Source organism: Oncorhynchus mykiss, chromosome 13 (genome assembly GCF_013265735.2).
Source record: "Oncorhynchus mykiss isolate Arlee chromosome 13, USDA_OmykA_1.1, whole genome shotgun sequence".
In the NCBI taxonomy this organism is placed as follows: domain Eukaryota; kingdom Metazoa; phylum Chordata; class Actinopteri; order Salmoniformes; family Salmonidae; genus Oncorhynchus; species Oncorhynchus mykiss.
This window is the reverse complement of record NC_048577.1, coordinates 21772308-21799419: the sequence shown is the minus strand read 5'-3', so window position 1 is coordinate 21799419 and position 27112 is coordinate 21772308. Positions and strand designations below refer to the sequence as shown.

Genomic DNA, 27112 nt, shown 5'->3' with positions numbered 1-27112 from the left:
TCTCTCATACTCACACACACACACACCCATGGCTCATCTCATCACCCTGAACTGCTGCCACTGTGGTAGGAGACCCTTCACCCTGCACAGACGCTTAGCCAGCTGACAACCTCACACACACACACACACACACACACACACACACACACACACACACACACACACACCCATATCCCTTTCTTCTTTGAGTACAGAGGAAGAGGAGAATAGGCTGTTTTGAGGGAGACAGAAAGAGAGAGAGAGAGAGAGCAACCCACATCTTAATTCACATAATGTGGATGTTATCCAAGGTTTTACATGTACTGAGAGATGTTTGGCCTCTGTAGACATGGGGGACCTTGGATTCTCACAGAATAATGATCAGCATCAGAGCACTTCTCCATATTACCCCTATCTGTATCCACCAAAGCCGAACTCACTCCCGTCTTCACATAGGCCTGCTATGTGGTCACAGTGTGCGTTCACAGGGGCTTGCTGATTGGACTCCAGCCCAGAGAAAAGGAGGACAATGGACGATCGGGCGCCACTGTGCCCCTGAGTGTCATTGGACATTTGTGTCCTGGCCCTCTGCCATTTCATTTTAAACGAGTGTGTTTGTGTCCCTCGCTTGTCGTAACGCAAACCCCATGCCCACCGACATGTCCGCTCTACACAAACAACCCTGGCAATGCCAGTCGCTCACTGTGCCATCCTGGAATCAAAATGGGTCACACATAGCTACGCTTCATCTCTTCTCCGGCCTGGGTCTGGCCACAATACTTTCCCCACATCACAAGATACGTTTTCTCTTGCCAAACATCGAGGGAAGTATCTCCTAGCATGGCGTATCCAACCTTGGACAGAGGCAACCTCTATGTCCCCACATGCGTCCTCCATTGCCTGGAGAAGCGGCATGCGGGCATAGGGTTGGCGATCATACACTTTCCAGTGCCAGGCTGAGAAGAATTCCTCTATGGGATTTAGAAAAGGTGAATATGGGGGTAGGTACAAAACAACAAATGGTGGATTGTTGGCAAACCAGTTTTGGACCAGAACATCCAGGTGAAAACTAACATTGTCCCATATAACCACAAATCTAGCAGGCTCCTGATCTGGATCAGGGACAAGCATTGTGTAAATTGCATCCAGAAAAGTGAGCATATGGCCGGTGTTGTACAGACCCAGTGTGGCATTGTGATGGAGGACCCCGTTTTGAGTGATGGCAGCACACATAGTTATATTACCCCCACGCTGTCCAGGAACATTGGTAATTGTCCTCTGTCCTATTACAGTCCTTCCGCGGCGCCTGGTTTTGGTGAGGTTGAAGCCAACCTCATCCACATAAATAAATTAATGGCGAATTACATGGGCATCCAACTCCAATACTCTCTGTAACAGACAAAAGGATATACAGATGAATAAATATGGTACTGAAGTACTGGAAGTAGTGTTGTATACATACCTCTACAAAGTCATGTCGCATATTCTTGACTCTGTCAGAGTTTCTCTCAAATGGCACCTTGTAAAGTTGTTTCATCGTCACTCGGTGCCGTTGGAGGATGCGTTGTATGATCGACAGGCTTACAGCATTGATGTTGTTAAATATGGTGTCATTATTCAAGATATGCTCTCTTATCTCTCAAATCCTAATTGCATTGTTGGCCAAAACCATACTTATAATTGCAGTCTCTTGTACATCTGTAAACAAGCGTCCTCGTCCTCCATGATGTCTTTGCCTTTCCACTCTGTACAGAATTCAAACACAGTATGTGTTCAGCATAGGAACTGTAAACAATGTACAAAACAATGTAGTACAGCATGATAACCAACTTAGAGTTACAAATATTTATGCAATACTATGCAGTCATACGTATTTTACAGTACATTACTGTAATGCTAAAATAGTCATTAGATAGTTGCATACCTGTTCTCATTTCTGAAGGTTCGAATTATGGATGCCACTGAAAATCGACTAAAGTTGGGCTGGACTCTCAGTCCAGCCTCTCTCATGGTCAAACTATGGTTGATCACATGATCAACAAGTGTTGCCCTAATCTCATCAGAGATGGCTCTCCTTCCTTCTCTTCTGGCTCTCACAGACCTGTAACTTCTTTTTTAAGAGGCTCCTCTGTCCTCCACTTGTTACCTGTATTAATGGCACCTGTTTGATCTTAAAAAGACACCTGTCCACAACCTCAAAGAGTCACACTCCAAACTCCACTATGGCCAAGACCAAAGAGCTGTCGAAGGACACCAGAAACAAAATTGTAGACCTGCACCAGACTGGGAAGGCTGAATCTGCAATAGGTAAGCAGCTTGGTTTGAAGAAATCAACTGTGGGATCAAATATTAGGAAATGGAAGACATACAAGACTGATAATCTCCCTAGATCTGGGGCTCCACACAAGATCTCACCCTGTGGGGTCAAAATGATCACAAGAACGGTGAGCAAAAATCCCAGAACCACACGGGGGGATCTAGTGAATGACCTGCAGAGAGCTGGGACCAAAGTAACAAAGCCTACAATCAGTAACACACTACGCCGCCAGGGACTCAAATCCTGCAGTGCCAGACGTGTCCCCCTGCTTAAGCCAGTACATGTCCAGGCCCGTCTGAAGTTTGCTAGAGAGCATTTGGATGATCCAGAAGAAGATTGGGAGAATGTCATATGGTCAGATGAAACCAAAATATAACCTTTTGGTAAAAACTCAACTCGTCGTGTTTGGAGGACAAAGAATGCTGAGTTGCATCCAAAGAACACCATACCTACTGTGAAGCATGGGGGTGGAAACATCATGCTTTGGGGCTGTTTTCCTGCAAAGGGACCATGATGACTGATCCGTGTAAAGGAAAGAATGAATGGTTAAAACCTCCTTCCATCAGCAAGGGCATTGAAGATGAAACGTGTCTGGGTCTTTCAGCATGACAATGATCCCAAACACACCGCCCGGGCAACGAAGGAGTGGCTTCGTAAAGCATTTCAAGGTCCTGGAGTGGCCTAGCCAGTCTCCAGATATCAACCCCATAGAAAATCTTTGGAGGGAGTTGAAAGTCCGTGTTGCCCAGCAACAGCCCCAAAACATCACTGCTCTAGAGGAGATCTGCATGGAGGAATGGGCCAAAATACCAGCAACAGTGTGTGAAAACCTTGTGAAGACTTACAGAAAACGTTTGACCTCTGTCATTGCCAACAAAGGGTATATAACAAAGTATTGAGATAAACTTTTGTTATTGACCAAATACTTATTTTCCACCATAATTTGCAAATAAATTCATTAAAAATCCTACAATGTGATTTTCTGGATTTTTTTTGTCATTTTGTCTGTCATAGTTGAAGTGTACCTATGATGAAAATTACAGGCCTCTCTCATCTTTTTAAGTGGGAGAACTTGCACAATTGGTGGCTGACTAAATACTTTTTTGCCCCACTGTATATCGGAGACAGATAGCCATCTTAGGGCTAACAAATGCTTGATTGAAGTCCCGCGGAGCGTAATGAGAAAGGGTCACAGCTTTGTAGCCGACAGGAGCCATTTCTCAACGCGTTGTGGATGTGTCATATTATGATACTGATATTATTATATATGATATTCATCATTAACAGTTGGTTCAGGTTTGACTGATAATGCAGAAGACAGGAAATGGAATCCGAGTGTTATGCAGGATTAATTTGATTCATAAATCATCTAGTTTGATTGAGGCCTGCTGCCCTCACACGCTGTCTGCTCTCCCAGTGTGTCTCCCAAATGGCACCCTATTCCCTTTTTAGTGCTCTACTTTTGACCCAGGCCCATAGGGCTTTGGTCAAAAATAGTGCACAGTATAGGGGATAGGGTACAATTTGCGATGCAGACCCTCTATTTCCCATGCCACTTACTTAGCGTCGGATGTGCTGTGATGTTTTCACCTACTATTTTAATATCGAGGCAATACAACTCAACGGGAGGGGCAGTCTTTTATTGCCTCAAAAGAACAGGTGCAGATGCTTCGTAACCACGGCCATCAGATCTTTTATACATCTTTCCTATCTTTCCTATTTTCTAAAACTGGAGTTATGAAGGACATCTGTTCTCAAACCAGTCTGGAGGATAGAGTTCACCTTTACCCTCGCACAACAAAACAAACATAAGTTCCACTCTACTGCACAGACGTGTAGACACACACACACACACACACACATACAAACACACAGCCTCCCCCCACACACCACACATTATGTTCGACAAAGTGTACCCCACTACATACAGACGCTCCTATGGGACTCAGTACCACCAAGCCTTATATAATGTATTATTAAAGCTTAAAGCTTATGCTCTTTCATGTCTCAGTACTTCCATTAGGCTCATACTCTGACAAAATGTTGGTTTATTTTTATACATACAGTACATGCAGTACTGCAAGAATGTTGTGTTAAACAGTACAGTAAAGTAAAGAACAGTACTTTAGTTTTTCTTTGGTTGTTATGTGAAACAGGCTACATGGGAGTGTGAGCGATGTGAAGGACAGAGAGAGTTGGGGGATATGTTGGTTGGATGGGGAGGGGGATTCTTGATGGGGGAAGAGCTCAATCCTGCCATTCAGGGCCGGACGGACGAGTGTGGGTGAAGAGGTGGAGGAGGGAGACAGTCGCAGCTCATCTTGTCTGTGGCGAAACCTCCTTCAGGAATCCCATCAAATTGCAGAGGCATACACACACACACACACACACACACACACACACACACACACACACACACACACACACACACACACACACACACACACACACACACACACACACACACACACACACACACACACACACACACACACACACACACACACACACACAGACGTCAGCCACCTTTATCTCCTCTCACTCTCAAGGATGAGAGTCAGACAGAGACTTACATTATTAGACTCACATCCCCTCCTCTTTCTAACAAGAGCTCTCAGAACTATATCTACTGCATAACAGGGCCTGGAGATAGTAGGTTATAGACAGCAGATCAGCATCCTGTCTCACGCTATACAAATGACCCTCTCATCCCAGCACATGACATGCTGTTAGGGCTGTGCATTGCGCGAGAGGCTTGTTAAAGCCTTCAGTGTTTGTAGTATATTCAACAGTGGTGTCTTTGAGTCTGTAGGGAAATAGATGAGCTAGCCAGAGGAACATGTTGTGTCTGTATCGTGTGTGTGTGTGTCTCTCTCTCTCTCTGTGTGTGTGTGTGTGTGTGTGTGTGTGTGTGTGTGTGTGTGTGTGTGTGTGTGTGTGTGCGTGCGTGCGTGCGTGTGTGTGTGGTGTTCGCTGTCTGAGCTCCAAAACACACATGCATGGAGACACACTCTCTCTCTCTCTCTCCCTTTCTCTCTTTAATGCTAGCGTTGTGATTGTTACTTCAAATGAGTTTGTTTTATTTGCTCGTATTACAGTATTCATATCATCTTCCTTTTCCAAATGCACTTATTGTAAGTCCCCCGGGATAGGAGGGTCTGCTCAATCAAATCTAAAACATCAGCGTGTTCTGTAGAGAGAGGAAATTGACTGTAGCCCACCTCCATCACCATGTCCATTAGCCTTGTGTCTCCATCTGTCACGCAAGGCCAACACACACACGCACGCACGCACACACACACACACACCCTCAGACCACTCACCCAGACCACTCACAGGTCAGCTATCCAATAGGGACTCGGTCGGCACAGTAGGTCCGAGGTTTTAGCCAATCGATGCGAACGAAAATGGATTCAAGCGACGGGAGTGATAGCAGACACAGCCCTGTTGTCTCAGGAGTGGTCTCTACTTCGTCCTCTTCTAGTAGGAGGAAATGGACACAGTGGAAATTGATGAGGGAAAATACATGAGAAGAATGGGAGATTCCTTCCGCCCAGTGGGGTATAGCAGAAATCAGTGAAGGCAAGAGTTTAGGGTTGCGGTAGATTCCCTTTATGTTTAGCTGGTAAGGAGTTTGGAGTGTTGTGGGGGAATCAATGGGAGGATCACTGTACTGTGGAGAGAGCGTGTGTGTGAGACACACACACTGACACACAGAAGTAGACCGCACACACACGCACACACACACACTGGCACAGAAGTAGACCGCACACACTCACACACACACACACTGACACACAGAAGTAGACTGCACACACACACTCCCACACTGACACACAGACACACACATTCTCTCTCACAGGTTCCAGATATCACTCCCTCTTCCTTAGTAATGCAAAAACGAAACCATCCACTGGCAGGGAGCCTCTCTGCGTCTCTCTGTCTCTGACACACACTCCTCTTTCGTCCTCTCCCTCGCTCCTCTCATCTCTGAAACGGACACATTTCTTTGCGGTCGGTGCCCCTTTGACCGTTTGATGTGTAGATCTCCCTCTTTTTCTGATGCTGTTGCCCGCTCACTGTTCTGGCCATCTGCTACTCATACAGTTTGGATCACACTACTGAGCGGTGCTTCACCCTCATCATCAACGCAAGCGCCGTCTTTTGACCGAGTTGATTGATTGATGTTTCATTGTGTTTCTCTAATGCTCGGGGGCTTGGAAGCAGGTTCAACGTCTCTCTCGTCATAGTACGATAATGAGATGGTGGTTTATTCAAAGTGACTTATAGTGAATGCAGTACAGGACCGAAGGTGTTTTGACCTGACCAGGATTGACTTTTGACCGTACAGTCCAGGGCACAGTGTTTCCTGGTCAAGGTTGTGGTGACCTGGTCACAGTCATGTGGTCAGTGAAAACTCCTGGTCCTAAGTAAACAACAGGTGCCCATGCAGACATCAAACAGGGCAGCAGGTAGCCTTGCCGTTAAATCTGGTTCCAATACCTGAGCTGACAAGGTGGAAAATTGGTCGGTGTGCCCTTGAGCAAGGCACTTCACCCTAATTTTCTCCGTACTACTATGGCTGACCCTGGAAAACAACGCTTTTCACTGCACCTATCCGGTGTATGAGACAATAACACATTTAAATCTCATAACCTTCTCCAGCCAACTGATCCATGGAAACTATAGTTAATGTAACCTCTGCTCTGTCTGTGTGCTGTGTGTTTGAACCATACAGTAGTTCATGTAACCTCTGGTCTGTGTGTTTGAACCATACAGTAGTTAAGGTAACCTCTGGTCTGTGTGTTTGAACCATACAGTAGTTAAGGTAACCTCTGGACTGTGTGTTTGAACCATACAGTAGTTCATGTAACCTCTGGTCTGTGTGTTTGAACCATACAGTAGTTCATGTAACCTCTGGTCTGTGTGTTTGAACCATACAATAGTTCATGTAACCTCTGGTCTGTGTGTTTGAACCATACAGTAGTTAAGGTAACCTCTGGTCTGTGTGTTTGAACCATACAGTAGTTCATGTAACCTCTGGTCTGTGTGTTTGAACCATACAGTAGTTCATGTAACCTCTGGTCTGTGTGTTTGAACCATACAGTAGTTCATGTAACCTCTGGTCTGTGTGTTTGAACCATACAGTAGTTCATGTAACCTCTGCTCTGTGTGTTTCTGTCTCATAGATTTCTCGGGGTGCCCCCAGGCAGAGGGAGCTGCCCCCTGACAGGACCTCTGCCCTTTGACCTCATCTACACAGACTACCACGGCATGCAGCAGATGAAGCAGCACATGGGGCTCTCGCTCAAGAGACACAAGTATGTGTGTGTGTGTGTGTGTGTGTGCGTGTGTGCGCGTATAATATACATGTGTTAGTGTGATGTCATAGCTAAGGTTTACGACCTGTGTTTATGAGTCCATTAGGCCTGCTTGTTAGGTGCACTGCTACTGACGTGTCTCTCTGCTCGTAATTCACACGGGTAATTAATCCCCTATAGGTCAGTAAAACATCCCTCAGTCTCCGGCCAGACTGTCAGTCCTGTCTAATACTATGATGGAAGGGGAGGAGGGGGGGCATCAATACAAAAGGACAGCACCACAGCAGTAACAATACACACTCTCTCCGTCCACTCAGAATTACATGACAGGTCTTCCTTTTGAAGTCCACACACGCATAAATGAATTCAGAGAAACACAAACGCACACATAGACAACAACAAAAAACACATGCATTTTCTTACACTTTAACTGCAGTGTTGAGAAAGGGCTCATAAGTACCTATTTCACGGTAAAGTCTACACTTGTATTCGACGCATGTGACAAATAAGTTGATTTGATTTGACACATGTTTAGAGGCGGACCCATACACACACACGTTCAGTGCCGTCTATCTGACACACACCATTGGCAGACTTTTCTGCTCGGCAACAAACAGCACCAACTAGAACGCATACAGCACAACGCTCATACCAGCTCCTCTTCTATATACAGTATGCACCAGCCCAGCTGTCAACAGCTTCTTATTACTGTTGTACTGGTTGGGTTTTGCGTTGCGGTTAACTATCAATCGTAGCGAGGCGCTGAGCGAAGGAGGGAGTGAGATAGAGGGGAGCAAAGATAGAGGGAGAGTGCAAATGGAAGAGTGGCAGGCCTCTTGACTCAAACTGACACCAGATAACAGCCGATGCCCACGCCATGTATTTTTTAAATCCAATTATAAATGAGGGGTGAGAGAGTTTTGGTATGCGTGCGTGTGTGTATGCATTTTGGCATGAGGTAAGAGCATGAGAAGTGGGCCCGATGCTCTGGTTAAATGATCCCTATCCGAGCAGCTCTCTCTCGCTCTGTGTGTGTGTGTGTGTGTGTGTGTGTGTGTGTGTGTGTGTGTGTGTGTGTGTGTGTGTGTGTGTGTGTGTGTGTGTGTGTGTGTGTGTGTGTGTGTGTGTGTGTGTGTGTGTGTGTGTGTGTGTGTGTGTGTGTGTGTGTGTGTGTTTGTGACCAAACAACTTTGCCCGACTGGTTGTAATAGTTTGCTGAGGTCAGCAGCTCTCCCAGACAGTGAGTGGCTCAACAGTTATGGAGCCGTGTTGATTTCTGCCTGGCCTAGGCAAAGCAGAACATGTCAGTCTCTCCCGATCAATCAAGGGTTTGCGGTGTATAAATCAACTACTTTTTCCAAGTAGAGCGCGATTTGAGGTTTCGAGACGGAATTAATATCAGAACTTTTTGAAAAGTAAGCCCTAAACATATTCAGATGTAGCTATGGTAAACAACCTTCGGTGTTATTATTTAATGAGCGAGCTCACATAATAAATCTCCTCTGCAACACACAGGGAATTGGCGTCACGATGAAATGTACGACCCACTCATTATACGATACATAACATGTATAAAGCTCAGTATTTATTTGTAAGAAGAACAAACCCCAGCGCTTTCTTCCGCACCGTACATCATATCATAAGCTTTTATACTACAAACATGAATGACTTATCAGTCTAGTCCACACCTTATTGGAGACTCACACGCTTTCAAGGATGAAGTAGCCTTTAGACACTCTACTTTAACCCCAGATGCAGTGCTTTACCCACAGTCCTTAGAGGATTTGTGGACAAGAATGAGATACGAGCCTTTTATCAGCCCTATCAACTGAAAGGCATATCATTAATCAAGTGCAGAGCTCCTGGGCCCTTCAGTCTCTGTTTAATTACTTTAGTTTGATGTTGCTCCCAACGTCCAGATGCATTAATAATGCCTGGCCAGCCAATACGCTAGTTTCCTTTGGGAGGTGTGTGTGTGTGTGTGTGTGCTTGGACGCATGTGTGCATGTGTGCCTGTGCGCGTGCGTGTGTGTGTGTGTGCGTTCAGGGGAAGAAGAAGAGGAGGGGGGGTCAGTGATAGGAAGAGGGCAGAGGTCTGGTAAAGATGCTGAAAGCTGATATTGCGCGGCTTTAAATCACACCTTGCAACTGATAGTCGGGGGGGATACACTATTGATCCCTAGGTACGTGCAGCACAAGGGGATGTGTGAAACGTACTCCTCAGCCTGAAGTCTCCCCACTTGGGCCAGCTAGCTTTTCGCGTGGCGCCGTCTGTTAAGACCCGTCAGGAGGGCGGCCACGTGTGCTAGCAAGGCAGAGGTCCTGAGTTCACGCCAGTTATGGATTGAATCGGGAGGAAGAGGTACTCGCTAAGCAAGCAGTGACGTCCTTTACGTACGCATGGTGAATTTACTGCTCTGATAGAGCAGAGCTGGAGGAGGACTGCGAGGGCACACATATAGTACACACGCACGCACACACACACAGAAAATGTTACGTAAGCACACACACACACTCCGCAACCCAGGCCATTTCTCACCTCACAAACTTACTCACCTCCTGATCGGCTACTGGGAGCACTGATCACAGTATTTACAAGCCACAGTTACCCTTTTCCCCTTTTTGAACAAGATAACGTAATGCACACTGAGTGGACAAAACATTAGGAACACCTTTCATAATATTGAGTTGCACCCCCCTTTTGCCCTCAGAACAGCCTCAATTCATTGGGGCAGAGACTCTACAGGGCGTTCAAAGTATTCCGCAGGGATGGTGGCCCATGTTGACTCCAATGCTTCTCATATTTGTGTCAAGTTGGCTGTATGTCCTTTGGGTGGTGGACCATTTTTGATACAAGAACAGGTATTCCTAATGTTTTGTATACTCAGTGTATAAGAAACTTTATATGTATCTATATCAGTGGTTTGTGATGTAGAACACATATTTATCTATATCAAGGGTTTGTGATGTAGAACACATATTTGTCTATATCAGTGGTTTGTGATGTAGAACACATATTTGTCTATATCAGTGGTTTGTGATGTAGAACACATATTTATCTATATCAAGGGTTTGTGATGTAGAACACATATTTGTCTATATCAGTGGTTTGTGATGTAGAACACATATTTATCTATATCAAGGGTTTGTGATGTAGAACACATATTTATCTATATCAAGGGTTTGTGATGTAGAACACATATTCATCTATATCAGTGGTTTGTGATGTAGAACACATATTTGTCTATATCAGTGGTTTGTGATGTAGAACACATATTTGTCTATATCAGTGGTTTGTGATGTAGAACACACATTTATCTATATCAGTGGTTTGTGATGTAGAACACATATTTATCTATATCAGTGGTTTGTGATGTAGAACACATATTTATCTATGTCAGTGGTTTGTGATGTAGAACACATATTTATCTATATCAGTGGTTTGTGATGTAGAACACATATTTATCTATATCAGTGGTTTGTGATGTAGAACACATATTTGTCTATATCAGTGGTTTGTGATGTAGAACACATATTTGTCTATATCAGTGGTTTGTGATGTAGAACACATATTTATCGATGTCAGTGGTTTGTGATGTAGAACACATATTTATCTATATCAGTGGTTTGTGATGTAGAACTCATATTTATCTATGTCGATGTTTGTGATGTAGAACACATATTTGTCTATGTCAGTGGTTTGTGATGTAGAACACATATTTATCTATATCAGTGGTTTGTGATGTAGAACTCATATTTATCTATGTCAGTGGTTTGTGATGTAGAACACATATTTGTCTATGTCAGTGGTTTGTGATGTAGAACACATATTTGTCTATATCAGTGGTTTGTGATGTAGAACACATATTTATCTACAGTATATCAGTGGTTTGTGATGTAGAACACATATTTATCTACAGTATTTCAGTGGTTTAAATCTAAACAGGAACAGTGGTGGGTGACAGCCTCCCATCCTGTCGCCCATTAGGGACCATTCCCGCTACAAGCAACAATTTAACCAAGATTAATCCCCACTCTGATCCTCTGCTAGATATGCTACCAGATATTCCACTCAGTAACTCCAAAGCCATTTCCCTCCTTCTTTTCATCCCTTCATCCCTCCTTCCCTCCATCCCACCATCCCCTTCACACGTCCAGGGTAATCTTGTCTGTTGGCAGAAGATTCTCCTGTTTTTGAGACGATGAGGGAGGGAGGGAGGGAGGGAGGGATGGAGGGAGGGAGGGATAAAGGGAGGGAGGGAGGGATAAAGGGAGGGATAAAGGGAGGGAGGGAGGGATAAAGGGAGAGAGGGATAAAGGGAGGGAGGGATGGAGAGAGTGGGAGGGATGAGAGAGAGGGAGGGAGGGATGAGAGAGAGAGAGAGAGAGAGAGAGAGAGAGAGAGAGAGATAGGTAGGTAGGTATGGAGGGATAAAGGGAGGGAGGGATGGAGAGAGTGAGGGAGGGATAAAAGGAGGGAGGGCTGGAGAGAGTGGGAGGGATAACGGGAGGGAGGGAGGGATAAAGGGAGGGAGGGATAAAGGGAGCGAGGGATAAAGGGAGGAATGGATGGAGAGAGTGAGGGAGGGATAAAGGGAGGGAGGGAGGGATAAAGGTAGGTAGGGATGAGAGAGAGAGAGAGAGAGAGAGAGATAGGTAGGGATGGAGAAAGGGTGGGAGGGATGAGAGAGAGAGAGAGAGAGAGAGAGAGATAAGTAGGGTGAGAAAGGGTGGGAGAGAGCGAGGCAGAACTGAAAGTTAAATCTCTCATCAATGTTTCATGACACCGCTCTGAAAGCCTTGACTTACAGCTGCTCAAAGAGGCATGGCACTTTTTTAAGACGCTCCCTTCGAGATATGTCGCTGTCGATCTAATGCCCTGTGCTCGTTTGCAGAAGAACACACCAAAGTGTCACAGAAATACCTGCGTCACCTTGGGCAGCATGGTAAAAATATTATGCCTACAGTGAAATGTGTATCAATCGTGTTCACATGCTTGAAAATGGCCCATTAGCATCACAACAATGCCTTGAACACACACACACACAGTAAACGCACACTAGACACTGCATCTCCGAATATAGGCCTAGCAATCTTTGCTGTCGTGTTGACACAATAGCAACACATTAATAACGTCAGGACAACGTTGAAAAAAAAATACCCAGTGGTTGCATGGTGTGAGTCACTGCGGTGTTAAACGGTGCCCATGGTGCAGGCTGTTGTATTTAACGCAGTGCATGTTATTTACTTTGAAATGGAGCCAGTGAATCTGGAACACAGTGTTAGAAGGGGAAGTTACACACATCTACGCACGCACGCACACACACACACACACACACACACACACACACACACACACACACACGCCGCTGCTAAATCGTGGCCACCACTGAAAGAAAAAACGAATCTGGCCCCGCTGCTGAAAAACATCCAAGGGAAACACTGCACACGCTCTGTCAAGGGGGCCTTGGTGACCACTGGTCAGCAACACAGACGCGTTATGAGGTACACATGGAAATATGAGATTCTAACTTGTATTTCTTTCTGGAAAAGATGTTATCGATAGACTACAGCTCTGCTTCAAGTGCTTATGTGTCTACTTGAAAATCTGATTCTAGCAGAACATTTCAGCCCTGTCTCAAAGGAGAAACCATGGCTCTATCTATCCACACGCACACTCTGCTTGGTATTCCACGGTAACGGAACTGTGCTTTGACTTTAAAAATGTATGCCAAACAAAAACGATGGATTTCAAAGTTGAACACACGATAAAACTCTCCAGAAGGATTACTTTTAACAATGTCCACAGAAGATGTGTCAAAAACGAATTGGGGCGGAAGAACTGTGCGGATCAAACCGTAATGTAATTGCGGTAAAATCTCTCTCGGGTTTTTATGTGCCCACATATTCCAAAAAAAACAAAATATCTGCTCTGAATTAAGATTCAAAGATGTCAGCAGAAAAAAATGGGGTGTCAGCTATGTCATGGTACCTTGAGTTTGAAAAAAATATATTTTTGTTATTGAAGTAAGTAAGTAAAGTGGATTTACACCCGGTAACAGAATTACGGTAACGGAATTACATCATGGGTCCCTGATCTGTACTACACAGAAATGCATAATGATGGATATGAATATCATTCTCTGTTTGGACATCACAGCACAGCACAGCACGGTAGATTACAGTACAGTACAATACAGTACGTTAGAGTAGGGTAGAGTTCAGTGCAGTAGAATACAGTACAGTAGAGTAGAGTATAGTTCAGTAGAGTAGAGTATATTGTATCCTGTACTATACTCAACTTTTCTTTAGTGTTCTATATTGTACTGTACTATTGTATTGAACAGTACTCTGCTATGCTCTACTCACTGTACTGTACTCTACAGTCCTGCACTGTACTGTACTGTGCTAGCCAAACTTGTGAAACATACGTCTATGATAGATTCAGATTTGGTCCAGTCCGGTCCGTCCTTTGACATTAACATCTAAAGCCAAGGCGGACTGACCAAAGCTCATCTACTTTTCAACATCCATGAACGTCCGGTGTAGGTTGGTGCTCAGCAGTGAGGATGCTGGTTAAGGTAAATGGAGAGAGAGAGAGGGGGCTCATGGGTAGGTGTCACTAACAGCTGGGAGAGGTGACAATAACTGGAGAGTGAGAGATAGAGGTAGATAGTGGGAGAGAGAGAGAGGCAGGGGTTGTCCAGACTCAGACTGTTTTAACACTGTTGGTTTTGTGGCCATAGAGAGGCTTTTTATTCTCTATTTTGGTTAGGCCAAGGTGTGACTAGGGTGGGCGTTCTATGTTATTTTTTCTATGTTTTTGTATTTCTTTGTTTTTGGCCGGGTATAGTTCTCAATCAGGGACAGCTGTCTGACATTGTCTCTGATTGAGAACCATACTTAGGTAGCTCTTGCCCACATGGGTTTCGTGGGTAGGTATTTTCTGTTTCATGTGTTTTGTACCTGATGGAGCTGTTTCGGTTGTTTATTTTGTCCCTTGTTGTATTTAGTGTTCAGTTTATTAAAATAATGATGAACACTTACCAGGCTGCATCTTGGTCCTCACCTTCTTCCACCAACGGCCATTACAGGTTTGACCACTAGACGACAGGAAGACAAAGAAAGTTAACTGCTGAACATAACAAGCAGTATGCCAGTGGAAGGGAGAACAGTAGAAGGTGACTCAACTGTGGCTTGTGACTGTTATGATTTCCCATTGTAGCCAATTAGGTTGCAGAAATTCCATTAGATTTTTTTTGTTGTCATTTTTGTAAAGAAATTGAGTTGAATCACTTAATATATAAACAACATTTCTATCATTAACATTACTATAACTAATTGGTATCTTCCATTACATTTAACTTCTCCGAACTCTCATTATCCTCCCTCCACATGAAAGAGAGACATTAGAAAATGATCATACAGATATGTGGGTTGTTGGTAACGGTATTACAAGGCAATATTTCTTAAGCCTGCAGAAGGTGAACAACCTCTCCAAAACCAAATATACGTTTTGAAATCAGTTGCCAGGGGTATTTACGTCAACGTGATTATATTTTGATGTACAGTACCACTGAAAAGTTTGGACACACCTACTCATTCAAGGGTTTTTCTCCAACAGTCTTGAAGGAGTTCACACACATGTTGAGCACTTTTTCTTCACTCTCTGCGGTCCAATTCATCTCAAACCATCTCAATTTGTTTGAGGTCGGGTGATTGTCAGGTCAGCTGATGCAACAATCTCCTTGGTCAAATAGTCCTTAAACAGCCTAGAGGTGTGTTTTGGGTCATTGTCCTGTTGAATAACAAATAGTCCCACTAAGCAAATGAGATGGGAGGTGTATCTTGTGGTAGCCATGCTGGATAAGTGTGCCTTGAATTCTAAATAGCTCTAAATAGGTCACCGACAGTGTCACCAGCAAAGCACCATCACACCTCCTCCTCCATGCTTCACGGTGGGAACCACACATGCAGAGATCAGCCGTTCACCTACTCTGCGTCTCACAAAGACACGATGGTTGGAACCAAAAATCTCAAATTTGAACTCATCAGACCAAAGGACAGATTTCCACCAGGTCTAATGTACATTGCTCGTGTTTCTTGGCCCAAGCAAGTCTCTTCTTATTATTGGTGACCTTAAGTAGTGGTTCCTTTGCAGCAATACGACCAAGACGGCCATATTCACACAGTCTCCTCTGAACAGTTGATGTTGAGATGTGTCTGTTACTTGAACTCTCTGAAGCATTTCTTTGGGCTGCAATTTCTGAGGCTGGTAACTCTAATGAACTTATCCTCTGCAGCAGATATAACTCTGGGTCTTCCATTCCTGTGGCGGTCCTCATGAGAGCCAGTTTCATCATAGTGCTTGATGGTTTTTGCGACTGCACTTGAAGATACTTTAAAAGTTGTTGAAATTTTCTACATTGATTGACTGACCTCCATGTCTTAAAGCAATGGACTGTCATTTCTCTTTGCTTAATTGATCTGTTCTTGCCATAATATGGACTTAGTCTTTTACCAAATAGGGCTATCTTCTGTATACCACCCCAACATTGTCACAACATAACTGATTTTTGTATTTTTTTGTATTTTATTTCACCTTTATTTAACCAGGTAGGCAAGTTGAGAACAAGTTCTCATTTACAATTGCGGCCTGGCCAAGATAAAGCAAAGCAGTTCGACACATACAACAACACAGAGTTACACATGGAGTAAAACAAACATACAGTCAATAATACAGTAGACAAATAAGTCTATATACAATGTGAGCAAATGAGGTGAGATAAGGGAGGTAAAGGCAAAAAAAAAGGTAATGGTGGCGAAGAAAATACAATATAGCAAGTAAAACACTGGAATGGTAGATTTGCAGTGGAAGAATGTGCAAAGTAGAAATAAAATAATGGGGTGCAAAGGAGCAAAATAAATAAATACAGTAGGGGGAGAGGTAGTTGTTTGGGCTAAATTATAGATGGGCTATGTACAGGTGCAGTAATCTGTGAGCTGCTCTGACAGCTGGTGCTTAAAGCTAGTGAGGGAGTTAAGTGTTTCCAGTTTCAGAGATTTTTGTAGTTCGTTTCAGTCATTGGCAGCAGAGAACTGGAAGGAGAGGTGGCCAAAGGAAGAATTGGTCTTGGGGGTGACCAGAGAGATATACCTGCTGGAGCGCGTGCTACAGGTGGGTGCTGCTATGGTGACCAGCGAGCTGAGATAAGGGGGGACTTTACCTAGCAGGGTCTTGTAGATGACCTGGAGCCAGTGGGTTTGGCAATGAGTATGAAGCTAGGGCCAGCCAACGAGAGCTTACAGGTCGCATTGGTGGGTAGTATATGGGGCTTTGGTGACAAAACGGATGGCACTGTGATAGACTGCATCCAATTTATTGAGTAGGGTATTGGAGGCTATTTTGTAAATGACATCGTCGGGGATTGGTAGGATGGTCAGTTTTACAAGGGTATGTTTGGCAGCATGAGTGAAGGATGCTTTGTTGCGAAATAGGAAGCCAATTCTAGATTTAACTTTGGATTGGAGATGTTTGATGTGAGTCTGGAAGGAGAGTTTACAGTCTAACCAGACACCTAGGTATTTGTAGTTGTCCAGAACCGTCCAGAGTAGTGATGTTGGACTGGCGGGCAGGTGCAGGCAGCGATCGGTTGAAGAGCATGCATTTAGTTTTACTTGTATTTAAGAGCAATTGGAGGCCATGGAAGGAGAGTTGTATGGCATTGAAGCTCGTCTGGAGGGTTGTTAACACAGTGTCCAAAGAAGGGCCAGAAGTATACAGAATGGTGTCGTCTGCGTAGAGGTGGATCAGAGACTCATCAGCAGCAAGAGTGACATCATTGATGTATACAGAGAAGAGAGTCGGTCCAAGAATTGAACCCTGAGGCACCCCCATAGAGACTGCCAGAGGCCCGGACAACAGGCCCTCCAATTTGACACATTGAACTCTATCAGAGAAGTAATTGGTGAACCAGGCGAGGCAATAATTTGAGAAACCAAGGCTATGATTGGCTAAAAACGCATTAAGAAGGAAAGACATTCCACACATTAACTTTTAACAAGGTACACCTGTTAATTGAAATGCGTTCCAGGTGACTATCTAATGAAGCTGGTTGAGAGAATGCCAAGAGTGTGCAAAGCTGTCTTCAAGGCAAAGTGTAGCTACTTTGAAGAATCTCAAATATAGAATATATTTCCATTTGTTTAACACTTTTTGGGTTTCTACATGATTCCATATGTGTTATATCATAGTTTTGATGTCTTCACTATTCTACAATGTAGAAAATAGTACAAATAAAGAAAAACCCTTGAATGAGTGGGTGTGTGCAAACTTTTGCTTGGTACTGTATTTCTGATACCTTTTAAGACCTTTTCTGGTATATTTTCTAAGAATCAAATCAAATCAATCACATGTATTTATATAGCCCTTCGTACATCAGCTGATATCTCAAAGTGCTGTACAGAAACCCAGCCTAAAACCCCAAACAGCAAGCAATGCAGGTGTAGAAGTACAGTGGCTAGGAAAAACTCCCTAGAAAGGCCAAAACCTAGGAAGAAACCTAGAGAGGAACCAGGCTATGTGGGGTGGCCAGTCCTCTTCTGGCTGTGCCGGGTGGAGATTATAACAGAAGATGGCCAAGATGTTCAAATGTTCATAAATGACCAGCATGGTCAAATAATAATAATCACAGGCAGAACAGTTGAAACTGGAGCAGCAGCACGGCCAGGTGGACTGGGGACAGCAAGGAGTCATCATGTCAGGTAGTCCTGAGGCATGGTCCTAGGGCTCAGGTCCTCCGAGAGAGAGAAAGAGAAAATTAGAGAGAGCATACTTAAATTCACACAGGACACCGGATAGGGCAGGAGAAGTACTCCAGATATAACAAACTGACCCTAGCCCCCCGACACATAAACTACTGCAGCATAAATACTGGAGGCTGAGACAGGAGGGGTCAGGAGAACACCCCCGGACAGGGCCAAACAGGAAGGATATAACCCCACCCACTTTTCCAAAGCACAGCCCCCACACCACTAGAGGGATATCTTCAACCACCAACTTACCATCCTGAGACAAGGCCGAGTATAGCCCACAAAGATCTCCGCCACGGCACAACCCAAGGGGGGGCGCCAACCCAGACAGGAAGATCACATCAGTGACTCAACCCACTCAAGTGACGCACCCCTCCTAGGGACGGTATGAAAGAGCCCTAGTAAGCCAGTGACTCAGCCCCTGTAATAGGGTTAGAGGCAGAGAATCCCTGTGGAAAGAGGGGAACCGGCCAGGCAGAGACAGCAAGGGCGGTTCGTTGCTCCAGAGCCTTTCCATTCACCTTCACACTCCTGGGCCAGACTGCACTCAATCATATGACCCACTGAAGAGATGAGTCTTCAGTAAAGACTTAAAGGTTGAGACCGAGTTTGCGTCTCTCACATGGGTAGGCAGACCATTCCATAAAAATGGAGCTCTATAGGAGAAAGCCCTGCCTCCAGCTGTTTGCTTAAAAATTCTAGGGACAATTAGGAGGCCTGCGTCTTGTGACCGTAGCGTACGTGTAGGTATGTACGGCAGGACCAAATCAGAGAGATAGGTAGGAGCAAGCCCATGTAATGCTTTGTAGGTTAGCAGTAAAACCTTGAAATCCCTAAGACCCCTTTTACATCTATTTCTCCATAAATAAAAGCCTTTACTTATGCCGAGTTTTTAAGCTAGATAATGGAAAGAAAAATGTATCTATGCCTTCATTTCCCAAAAATATAGACTCTTCGCTTTCATCTGACACCCAATTTGATATGCTCCTACGTACTTCACATGTTGGTGCGCGTGGGTTCTTTTCCATGGAAATGCCCTGGGCTCTCACTGGTCTTCAGCTTCTTCTACTAATCGTCCCTGAGCTCAGACAGTGGCCGGATTTAACACTCACTAGACTGGCAAAGCCCAGGGCAGAACTGTTAGGGCTTTGGAGCGTGTGTAGGGAATCCGTGAGTTACCATGTCACCATTTTTCCTTGATTCCAAGAGATAGTTATTACCCAATTTCTCAGTATTCCCCATAGCCATTACTTTACCATGCTGCGTCTAGTTCAATTACGTGCCCTTACATTTCTGAGAGGGTAAACTGGCCTTTAATTCTGCTTATATTACTTGGTTTTCCATCTCAGCTCCCAAACAACACTTGGTAGCTTTTGGAACAACAGAAATGATTGATGCCCCTCTCCCATCAACAGAGGCACAGCTATATCTATTAACTGCTACTTTACAACCGTTTCATAGTGAACCTTTGTCGCCGTAGTGTCGATAGTATGTTCAGCAATGTGTGTCTTGAAAACCGGTATTGATGGTAGTTAACCTTCGTTGCTTTTTCTGTGTTCTCTCTTGACAGACACATATGCATAGCTTGTCAAACAGACACACACCCTGCATATCGAGCAGACAAATATACACACACACACACACACAAACACACACACTATTTGAAAGACCGATTAACCAACACAGACCTCCACTTGTGATTACGGCCTTTGAGAAAACACAAAGGCTTTCGGGGGAAAAGAGCGGTGGTGATGCATTGTGGCCATTACTGAAATGATTAATTCCGTCTAAAAATCTATTGTGACGTAATTTATTTAGTTATTTACATTCATACAAAACATTCATGTCAAAAACAAGCATTCAGAAGTCGGGCGTTGTCTGTTCTGACAGTTTTCAGCATGTTCAGAAATACACATGATGTTTAAATTAATCTCACATTTAATACCAGTACCCACTTTTGACAGGAAATGTCAGATGTGTAGATTTGCTCGCTGGTGTCGTGTTAAAATGTGCTCCTTATTTCAGGTGCCACATCCGTGTGATTGACACCTTCGGGACAGAGCCGGCCTACAACCATGAGGACTACGCCACCCTGCACGGCTACAGGACCAACTGGGGCTACTGGAACCTCAACTCCAGACAGTACATGACCATGTTCCGTAAGTATACATCAATATGGGTTATCACTCATTAGTATTACAACACAATGGATGGTTGCAGAGACTATGATTAAAGGCCCAATCTGTAAGATTTCCTGGTCTCAGATTGTTGATTCAGTCTACAACAGTATTGGACGTAAACAACGTCATTATATTATAGCGATTCAGGGGGAGGAGTGCCAGGGTCCAAGGCAAAGCACCACCCATGAAACTTTCAGCAGATATTAGGTGTATTGGGAAGAGGGCTACAATTAAGACCTGAATATAGCCATGTGCTTGTTGGGGGCTCAATTATTATTTGCTTTTGGAAAATGGCATATTAAAAAGGTTAGTTCACTATTATTGGATGTCAAGTCCAAAACTACTTATGGGAAAGTTAGGAGGGAGTTAGGAGGGAGAGTTTGGAGGACATGGTGATGTGAGAGGTAGGAGGCCACAGTGATGGGAGAGTTAGGAGGCCAGAGTGATGGGGGAGTTAGGAGGCCAGAGTGATGGGAGAGTTAGGAGGCCAGAGTGATGGGAGAGTTAGGAGGCCAGAGTGATGTGAGAGTTAGGAGGCCACAGTGATGTGAGAGTTAGGAGGCCACAGTGATGTGAGAGTTAGGATGCCAGAGTGATGTGAGAGTTAGGAGGCCAGAGTGATGTGAGAGTTAGGAGGCCAGAGTGATGTGAGAGTTAGGAGGCCAGAGTGATGTGAGAGTTAGGAGGCCAGAGTGATGTGAGAGTTGGGAGGCCACAGTGATGTGAGAGTTGGGAGGCCACAGTGGGACACAGTAGGATTCTACCATCATAGAGCCCTGGCCTTCACTATCTGACTGGCTCTGCTTTTCATAGCATGTCATTGAGCTAACAGAGCACTTGACTTTATCCACCCTCACCCACTCCATCCTCCACAGCACCACTTAGCATCGCTATATATTCTGCACCACCAGTACAGATGATCACTGATTTGTTGCTGAGCATTTTCCAGCAGAGACGGAAATGCAAACATCTAGTGTATTCAAGATTTTAAAAGGCTTCTAAAGTTTGTAATTTCCATTTAAAATGCCAGACTTGATTTGCCCTAACGAAAAATGTATCAACCCCTACAAAAAATGTCCATTCATTATAATCCACATTATAATGAACTTTTCCTGTTGCAGGATTATTTTCCTGCTGTAACAAACTGGCTCAAATTAAGATCCTACATCTGTACCTATCCACCTGGCTATAATGCACCCACAATAGATACCTGCAGAATCCACCTAGGTTTAACATACCACTTAACACAACAATGCCAGGACTTTAGCATACAGACAGCTTTTAGATTAGCCACACTTACAATACCTTTTTGAATTAGCATATTAGAATTAGACTGAGGCACAGGCCATATCAATATCAGTAGAACCTCTTCACATTTTACTGAGGATATTGTTAAGCTCACGTTCAAATGAGATGAAGGTATACACCTGTGTGTTTACTATCTCTTCTGTATCTGTCTCAATCTTTTCCCCTGTCACTCTCCCTTCCCCTCACTCTGCCCTTTCCCTCCTCCCTCTCTCTCACCCTCCTCTCCTCAGCCCACACTCCAGACAACTCGTTCATGGGCTTTGTGTCTGAGGAGCTGAACGACACCGAGAAGAGTAGCATCATGCAGAACAAGGTCAACAACATGGCTGTGGTTTACGGCAAGGAGGCCAGCATGTGGAAGGTAGGCAAAACACATTGTCGTGGAAATTTCCTGTATTACCAAATCATGAGAAAGCAAACCACACACAAGTCAGAGTTATCATAAAGTACATTTTTTATTATATGAGCTTCACCATAGCCCTGTGACTCTCAGATCAATTCAGTGTCATAAATTAATTCTCTGAGAGTGCTTACATATTGGCAACTGAGATCCTTTATAGCAAAGACACACATAGCCAGACAGCATTGGCTATAAATCATCGTTCAGTTTGGTCTCCTAAACTAAGTTCTTATCTCGTTCTTGGTACCACTTAGAACCAAAAACATTACCTCATCCAATGGCATATACAGTGCCTTGCGAAAGTATTCGGCCCCCTTGAACTTTGTGACCTTTTGCCACATTTCAGGCTTCAAACATAAAGATATAAAACTGTATTTTTTTGTGAAGAATCAACAACAAGTGGGACACAATCATGTAGTGGAACGACATTTATTGGATATTTCAAACTTTTTTAACAAATCAAAAACTGAAAAATTGGGCGTGCAAAATTATTCAGCCCCCTTAAGTGAATACTTTGTAGCTCCACCTTTTGCTGCGATTACAGCTGTAAGTCGCTTGGGGTATGTCTCTATCAGTTTTGCACATCGAGAGACTGACATTTTTCCCATTCCTCCTTGCAAAACAGCTCGAGCTCAGTGAGGTTGGATGGAGAGCATTTGTGAACAGCAGTTTTCAGTTCTTTCCACAGATTCTCGATTGGATTCAGGTCTGGACTTTGACTTGGCCATTCTAACACCTGGATATGTTTATTTTTGAACCATTCCATTGTAGATTTTGCTTTATGTTTTGGATCATTGTCTTGTTGGAAGACAAATCTCCGTCCCAGTCTCAGGTCTTTTGCAGACTCCATCAGGTTTTCTTCCAGAATGGTCCTGTATTTGGCTCCATCCATCTTCCCATCAATTTTAACCATCTTCCCTGTCCCTGCTGAAGAAAAGCAGGCCCAAACCATGATGCTGCCACCACCATGTTTGACAGTAGGGATGGTGTGTTCAGCTGTGTTGCTTTTACGCCAAACATAACGTTTTGCATTGTCGCCAAAAAGTTCAATTTTGGTTTCATCTGACCAGAGCACCTTCTTCCACATGTTTGGTGTGTCTCCCAGGTGGCTTGTGGCAAACTTTAAACGACACTTTTTATGGATATCTTTAAGAAATGTCTTTCTTCTTGCCACTCTTCCATAAAGGCCAGATTTGTGCAATATACGACTGATTGTTGTCCTATGGACAGAGTCTCCCACCTCAGCTGTAGATCTCTGCAGTTCATCCAGAGTGATCATGGGCCTCTTGGCTGCATCTCTAATCAGTCTTCTCCTTGTATGAGCTGAAAGTTTAGAGGGACGGCCAGGTCTTGGTAGATTTGCAGTGGTCTAATACTCCTTCCATTTCAATATTATCGCTTGCACAGTGCTCCTTGGGATGTTTAAAGCTTGGGAAATCTTTTTGTATCCAAATCCGGCTTTAAACTTCTTCACAGCAGTATCTCGGACCTGCCTGGTGTGTTCCTTGTTCTTCATGATGCTCTCTGCGCTTTTGACGGTCCTCTGAGACTATCACAGTGCAGGTGCATTTATACGGAGACTTGATTACACACAGGTGGATTGTATTTATCATCATTAGTCATTTAGGTCAACATTGGATCATTCAGAGATCCTCCCTGAACTTCTGGAGAGAGTTTGCTGCACTGAAAGTAAAGGGGCTGAATAATTTTGCACGCCCAATTTTTCAGTTTTTGATTTGTTAAAAAACGTTTGAAATATCCAATAAATGTCGTTCCACTTCATGATTGTGTCCCACTTGTTGTTGATTCTTCACAAAAAAAATACAGTTTTATATCTTTATGTTTGAAGCCTGAAATGTGGCAAAAGGTCGCAAAGTTCAAGGGGGCCGAATACTTTCGCAAGGCACTGTAGCTTGCCCGTATGAAATGGGATAGTCCCAAAAGTGCCCACCTAGCGCTCCAGGCCGGCTCAAGCAAACACTTAACGTACTTAAAAGATTTCAAACACTATTTCAGTCCAGGTCTGCGTGCAGAGAGATAATTATCCCACTGACATTAGTTATACGTAGTCGGGTAAAGAGCCGGGGGGGGGGGGGGGGGGGGTGAAATCTTTTTAGATTTTGGTAGAGCAGTTCAAATTCCCTTCATGAATGAAGCATGTCTGATCTTTAATCTAGATCTGCTTTATGTCATCCAGCTCGTACCCGGAATATCCCTGTGCTCTTAGAATGAATACTTAGGCCTTCGGATTGATGTGGATTTGACGTTTCAAAACATATAGATGAGCTGGTTTAAGAAGCTAAGATTTCAAGTTGGCTTTTTCTATAGAAACAGATGGTGCCTTTCTCTAAGCAGTAGGAAGCAGATTGTTAAGTCAATATTTGTATCTGTTCTTGATTATGGTGATGTTATTTATCAAAGTGCAGCTGCTACTACTCTTAAACCTTTGGATGCCATCTACCATAGTGCCCTTCGGTTTGTTCCAGGCGACAGTTTTGATACTCATCACTGTATCCTGTGTCAAAAGGTTGGCTGGACTTCGCCAAAGACCCTTAGATCTATCTCTACATGACTCCCTTTTTCTTTCCAAGGCTATACTTTATAAGCTTTCGTCTTATCTAACTTTGCTGTTGAGGTACAGCCACCTGAGTTGCCTAATCCGTTCACAGGATTGGTTAACTCTTGAGGTTCCTAGTGTCTCCACCGAGCTAGATAAACCTGCTTTTAGTTTGAATGCACTGTATTGCTGGAACAAAATTCTGAAAACGTTTCATCTTGATGTTCTGGTGCCGTTCGGGCAATTTAAAGTATTGATTGGGGATTTATTTGTGGAGGAATGTAAATGTTTTTCTGTGATCGGTGATGTTTTATTTGTGCTTTGCGTGACTGAGTTTTTGCATTTTAATGTGTGACTACAGTATACTGCATATACAGTGGGGAGGACAAGTATTTGATACACTGCCAATTTTGCAGGTTTTCCTACTTACAAAGCATGTAGAGGTCTGTAATTTTTATCATAGGTACACTTCAACTGTGGGAGACGGAATGTGAAGTCCATAGATTAGGTACTAATGAATTTATTTCAATTGACTGATTTCCTTATTGCATGTTGCGTTTATATTTTTGTTCAATATATATATATACAGTACCCGTCATACCCGTCAATTTTTTAAACTATTTTCTACATTGTCGGATAATAGTGAAGACATCAAAACTATGAAATAACACACATGGAATCATGTAGTAACCAAAAAAGTGTTAGACAAACCTTGATGACAGCTTTGCACTCTCTTGGCATTCTTTCAACCAGCTTTCATGAGATAGTCACCTGGGATGCATTTCAAATAACAGGTGTGCCTTGTTAAAAGTTAATGGAGACTCACAGTGTGAATCAGTTCTGTTGTGACAAGGTAGGGGTGGTATACAGAAGATAGCCCTATTTGGTAAAAGACCAAGTTCATATTATGGCGAGAACATCTCAAATAAGCCAAGAGAAACGACAGTCCATCATTACTTTAAGACACGAAGGTCAGTCAATGCGGAAACTGTGAAAGTTTCTTCAAGTGCAGTTGCAAAAAGCATCAAGCGCCATGATGAAACTGGCTCTCATGAGGACCGCCACAGGAAAGGAAGACCCAGAGTTACCAGCCTCTGAAATTGCAGCCCAAATATATGCCCGTGTGTTATTATATTATATTATATTGAACAAAAGTATAAATGCAACATGCAACAATTTCAACGAGTAACAATTTCAACGAGTTACAATTTCAACGAGTTACAATTTCAACGAGTTACAATTTCAATGAGTTACAATTCATATCAGGAAGTCAGTCAATTGAAATACATATAAACATACAGTGCATTTACACACAATACCCCATAATGGCAAAGCAAAAACAGGTTTTTAGACAGACCGTCCAATAGATACACGGAGACTCACAGACAGACTCAATATGGATGAGAAGCAGTACCATGTTAAATCAGCTCACTTCCATTTCCTACGGTCAAGAACAAGAGGTTAAATCAATATCAACTACTTGAGGGGCTACAATCTTATTCACATCCTCATCCACACTAAGTTACCACACCCCTCCTGAACACTCACACACTTATCACTCCCCCGGTATACACTACAGAGATGTAAAAAAAAAAATAACAGCGCAGAGCTGTTAACTGCATAACAGACCAAACGATCGACATGCCATGTATCTACTATCTATAGAAGATATTACATTTGGCACACAGCCGCACGTGGATGCATTTAACGGAGTCCTACAGCCTTCATTTGCAGCAACATTTCCTTTCAAAAGCAGCCTGGTTGCTCACAGTGCATATTCGATGAGGGAGAGACTGGATTTCGTTTAAAGACCTGGCTTAGCTGTAACTTTGTTCCCCCTCCGCCTCTGTTGGCGTGCGGCAATTCCCGCGGATTTTCATTCAATGGTTTAGTCTTGCATCTCAAGGCGAGACAGAAGATATTTTAGAAACGGCGTGCGAACGTCGAGCAATTGCCGCTTTACAGGAACAGAAGGGGGGAAATGCAATACATGACAGATGGAGTTGAATATTTGTTTGTTCTTTCTCTTGTCTTTCCCCTCCTCGATTCTCTGTCCCCTTCCGCATTCTTCTCCCCTCTCTTCTTCGACACTTCTCTTCTCTCCTGTCCCCTCCTCTCTTCCTCCCGTGCGTCTCTCCATTGCATCTTGGTGGATGATATACTCTGCTGCAGCTCCAGGTAAGACTCTTCTCAGCCGAAACACACCGGCCCTGTTCCCTCTCACTTAAACCTGGGCTC

General features: G+C 43.8%; 1 protein-coding gene across 4 annotated transcripts in view; it reads left to right on the top strand.

Annotated features, from left to right (window-relative positions):
- LOC110485942 (alpha-1,6-mannosylglycoprotein 6-beta-N-acetylglucosaminyltransferase B) overlaps positions 1–27112 on the top strand; it is a 161189-nt gene that overhangs the window by 117507 nt on the left and 16570 nt on the right. For 2 of the 4 annotated variants that reach the window (XM_036940616.1, XM_036940615.1), the window contains exons 9-11: positions 7486–7617; positions 20455–20588; positions 22148–22278. In XM_036940616.1, the coding sequence (XP_036796511.1) occupies positions 7486–7617; positions 20455–20588; positions 22148–22278 (397 nt within the window). Of the gene's footprint in view, positions 1–7485; positions 7618–20454; positions 20589–22147; positions 22279–24514; positions 24518–27046; positions 27053–27112 lie in introns of all 4 variants that reach the window. The other 2 variants (XM_036940613.1, XM_036940614.1) reach the window with 2 other exon arrangements.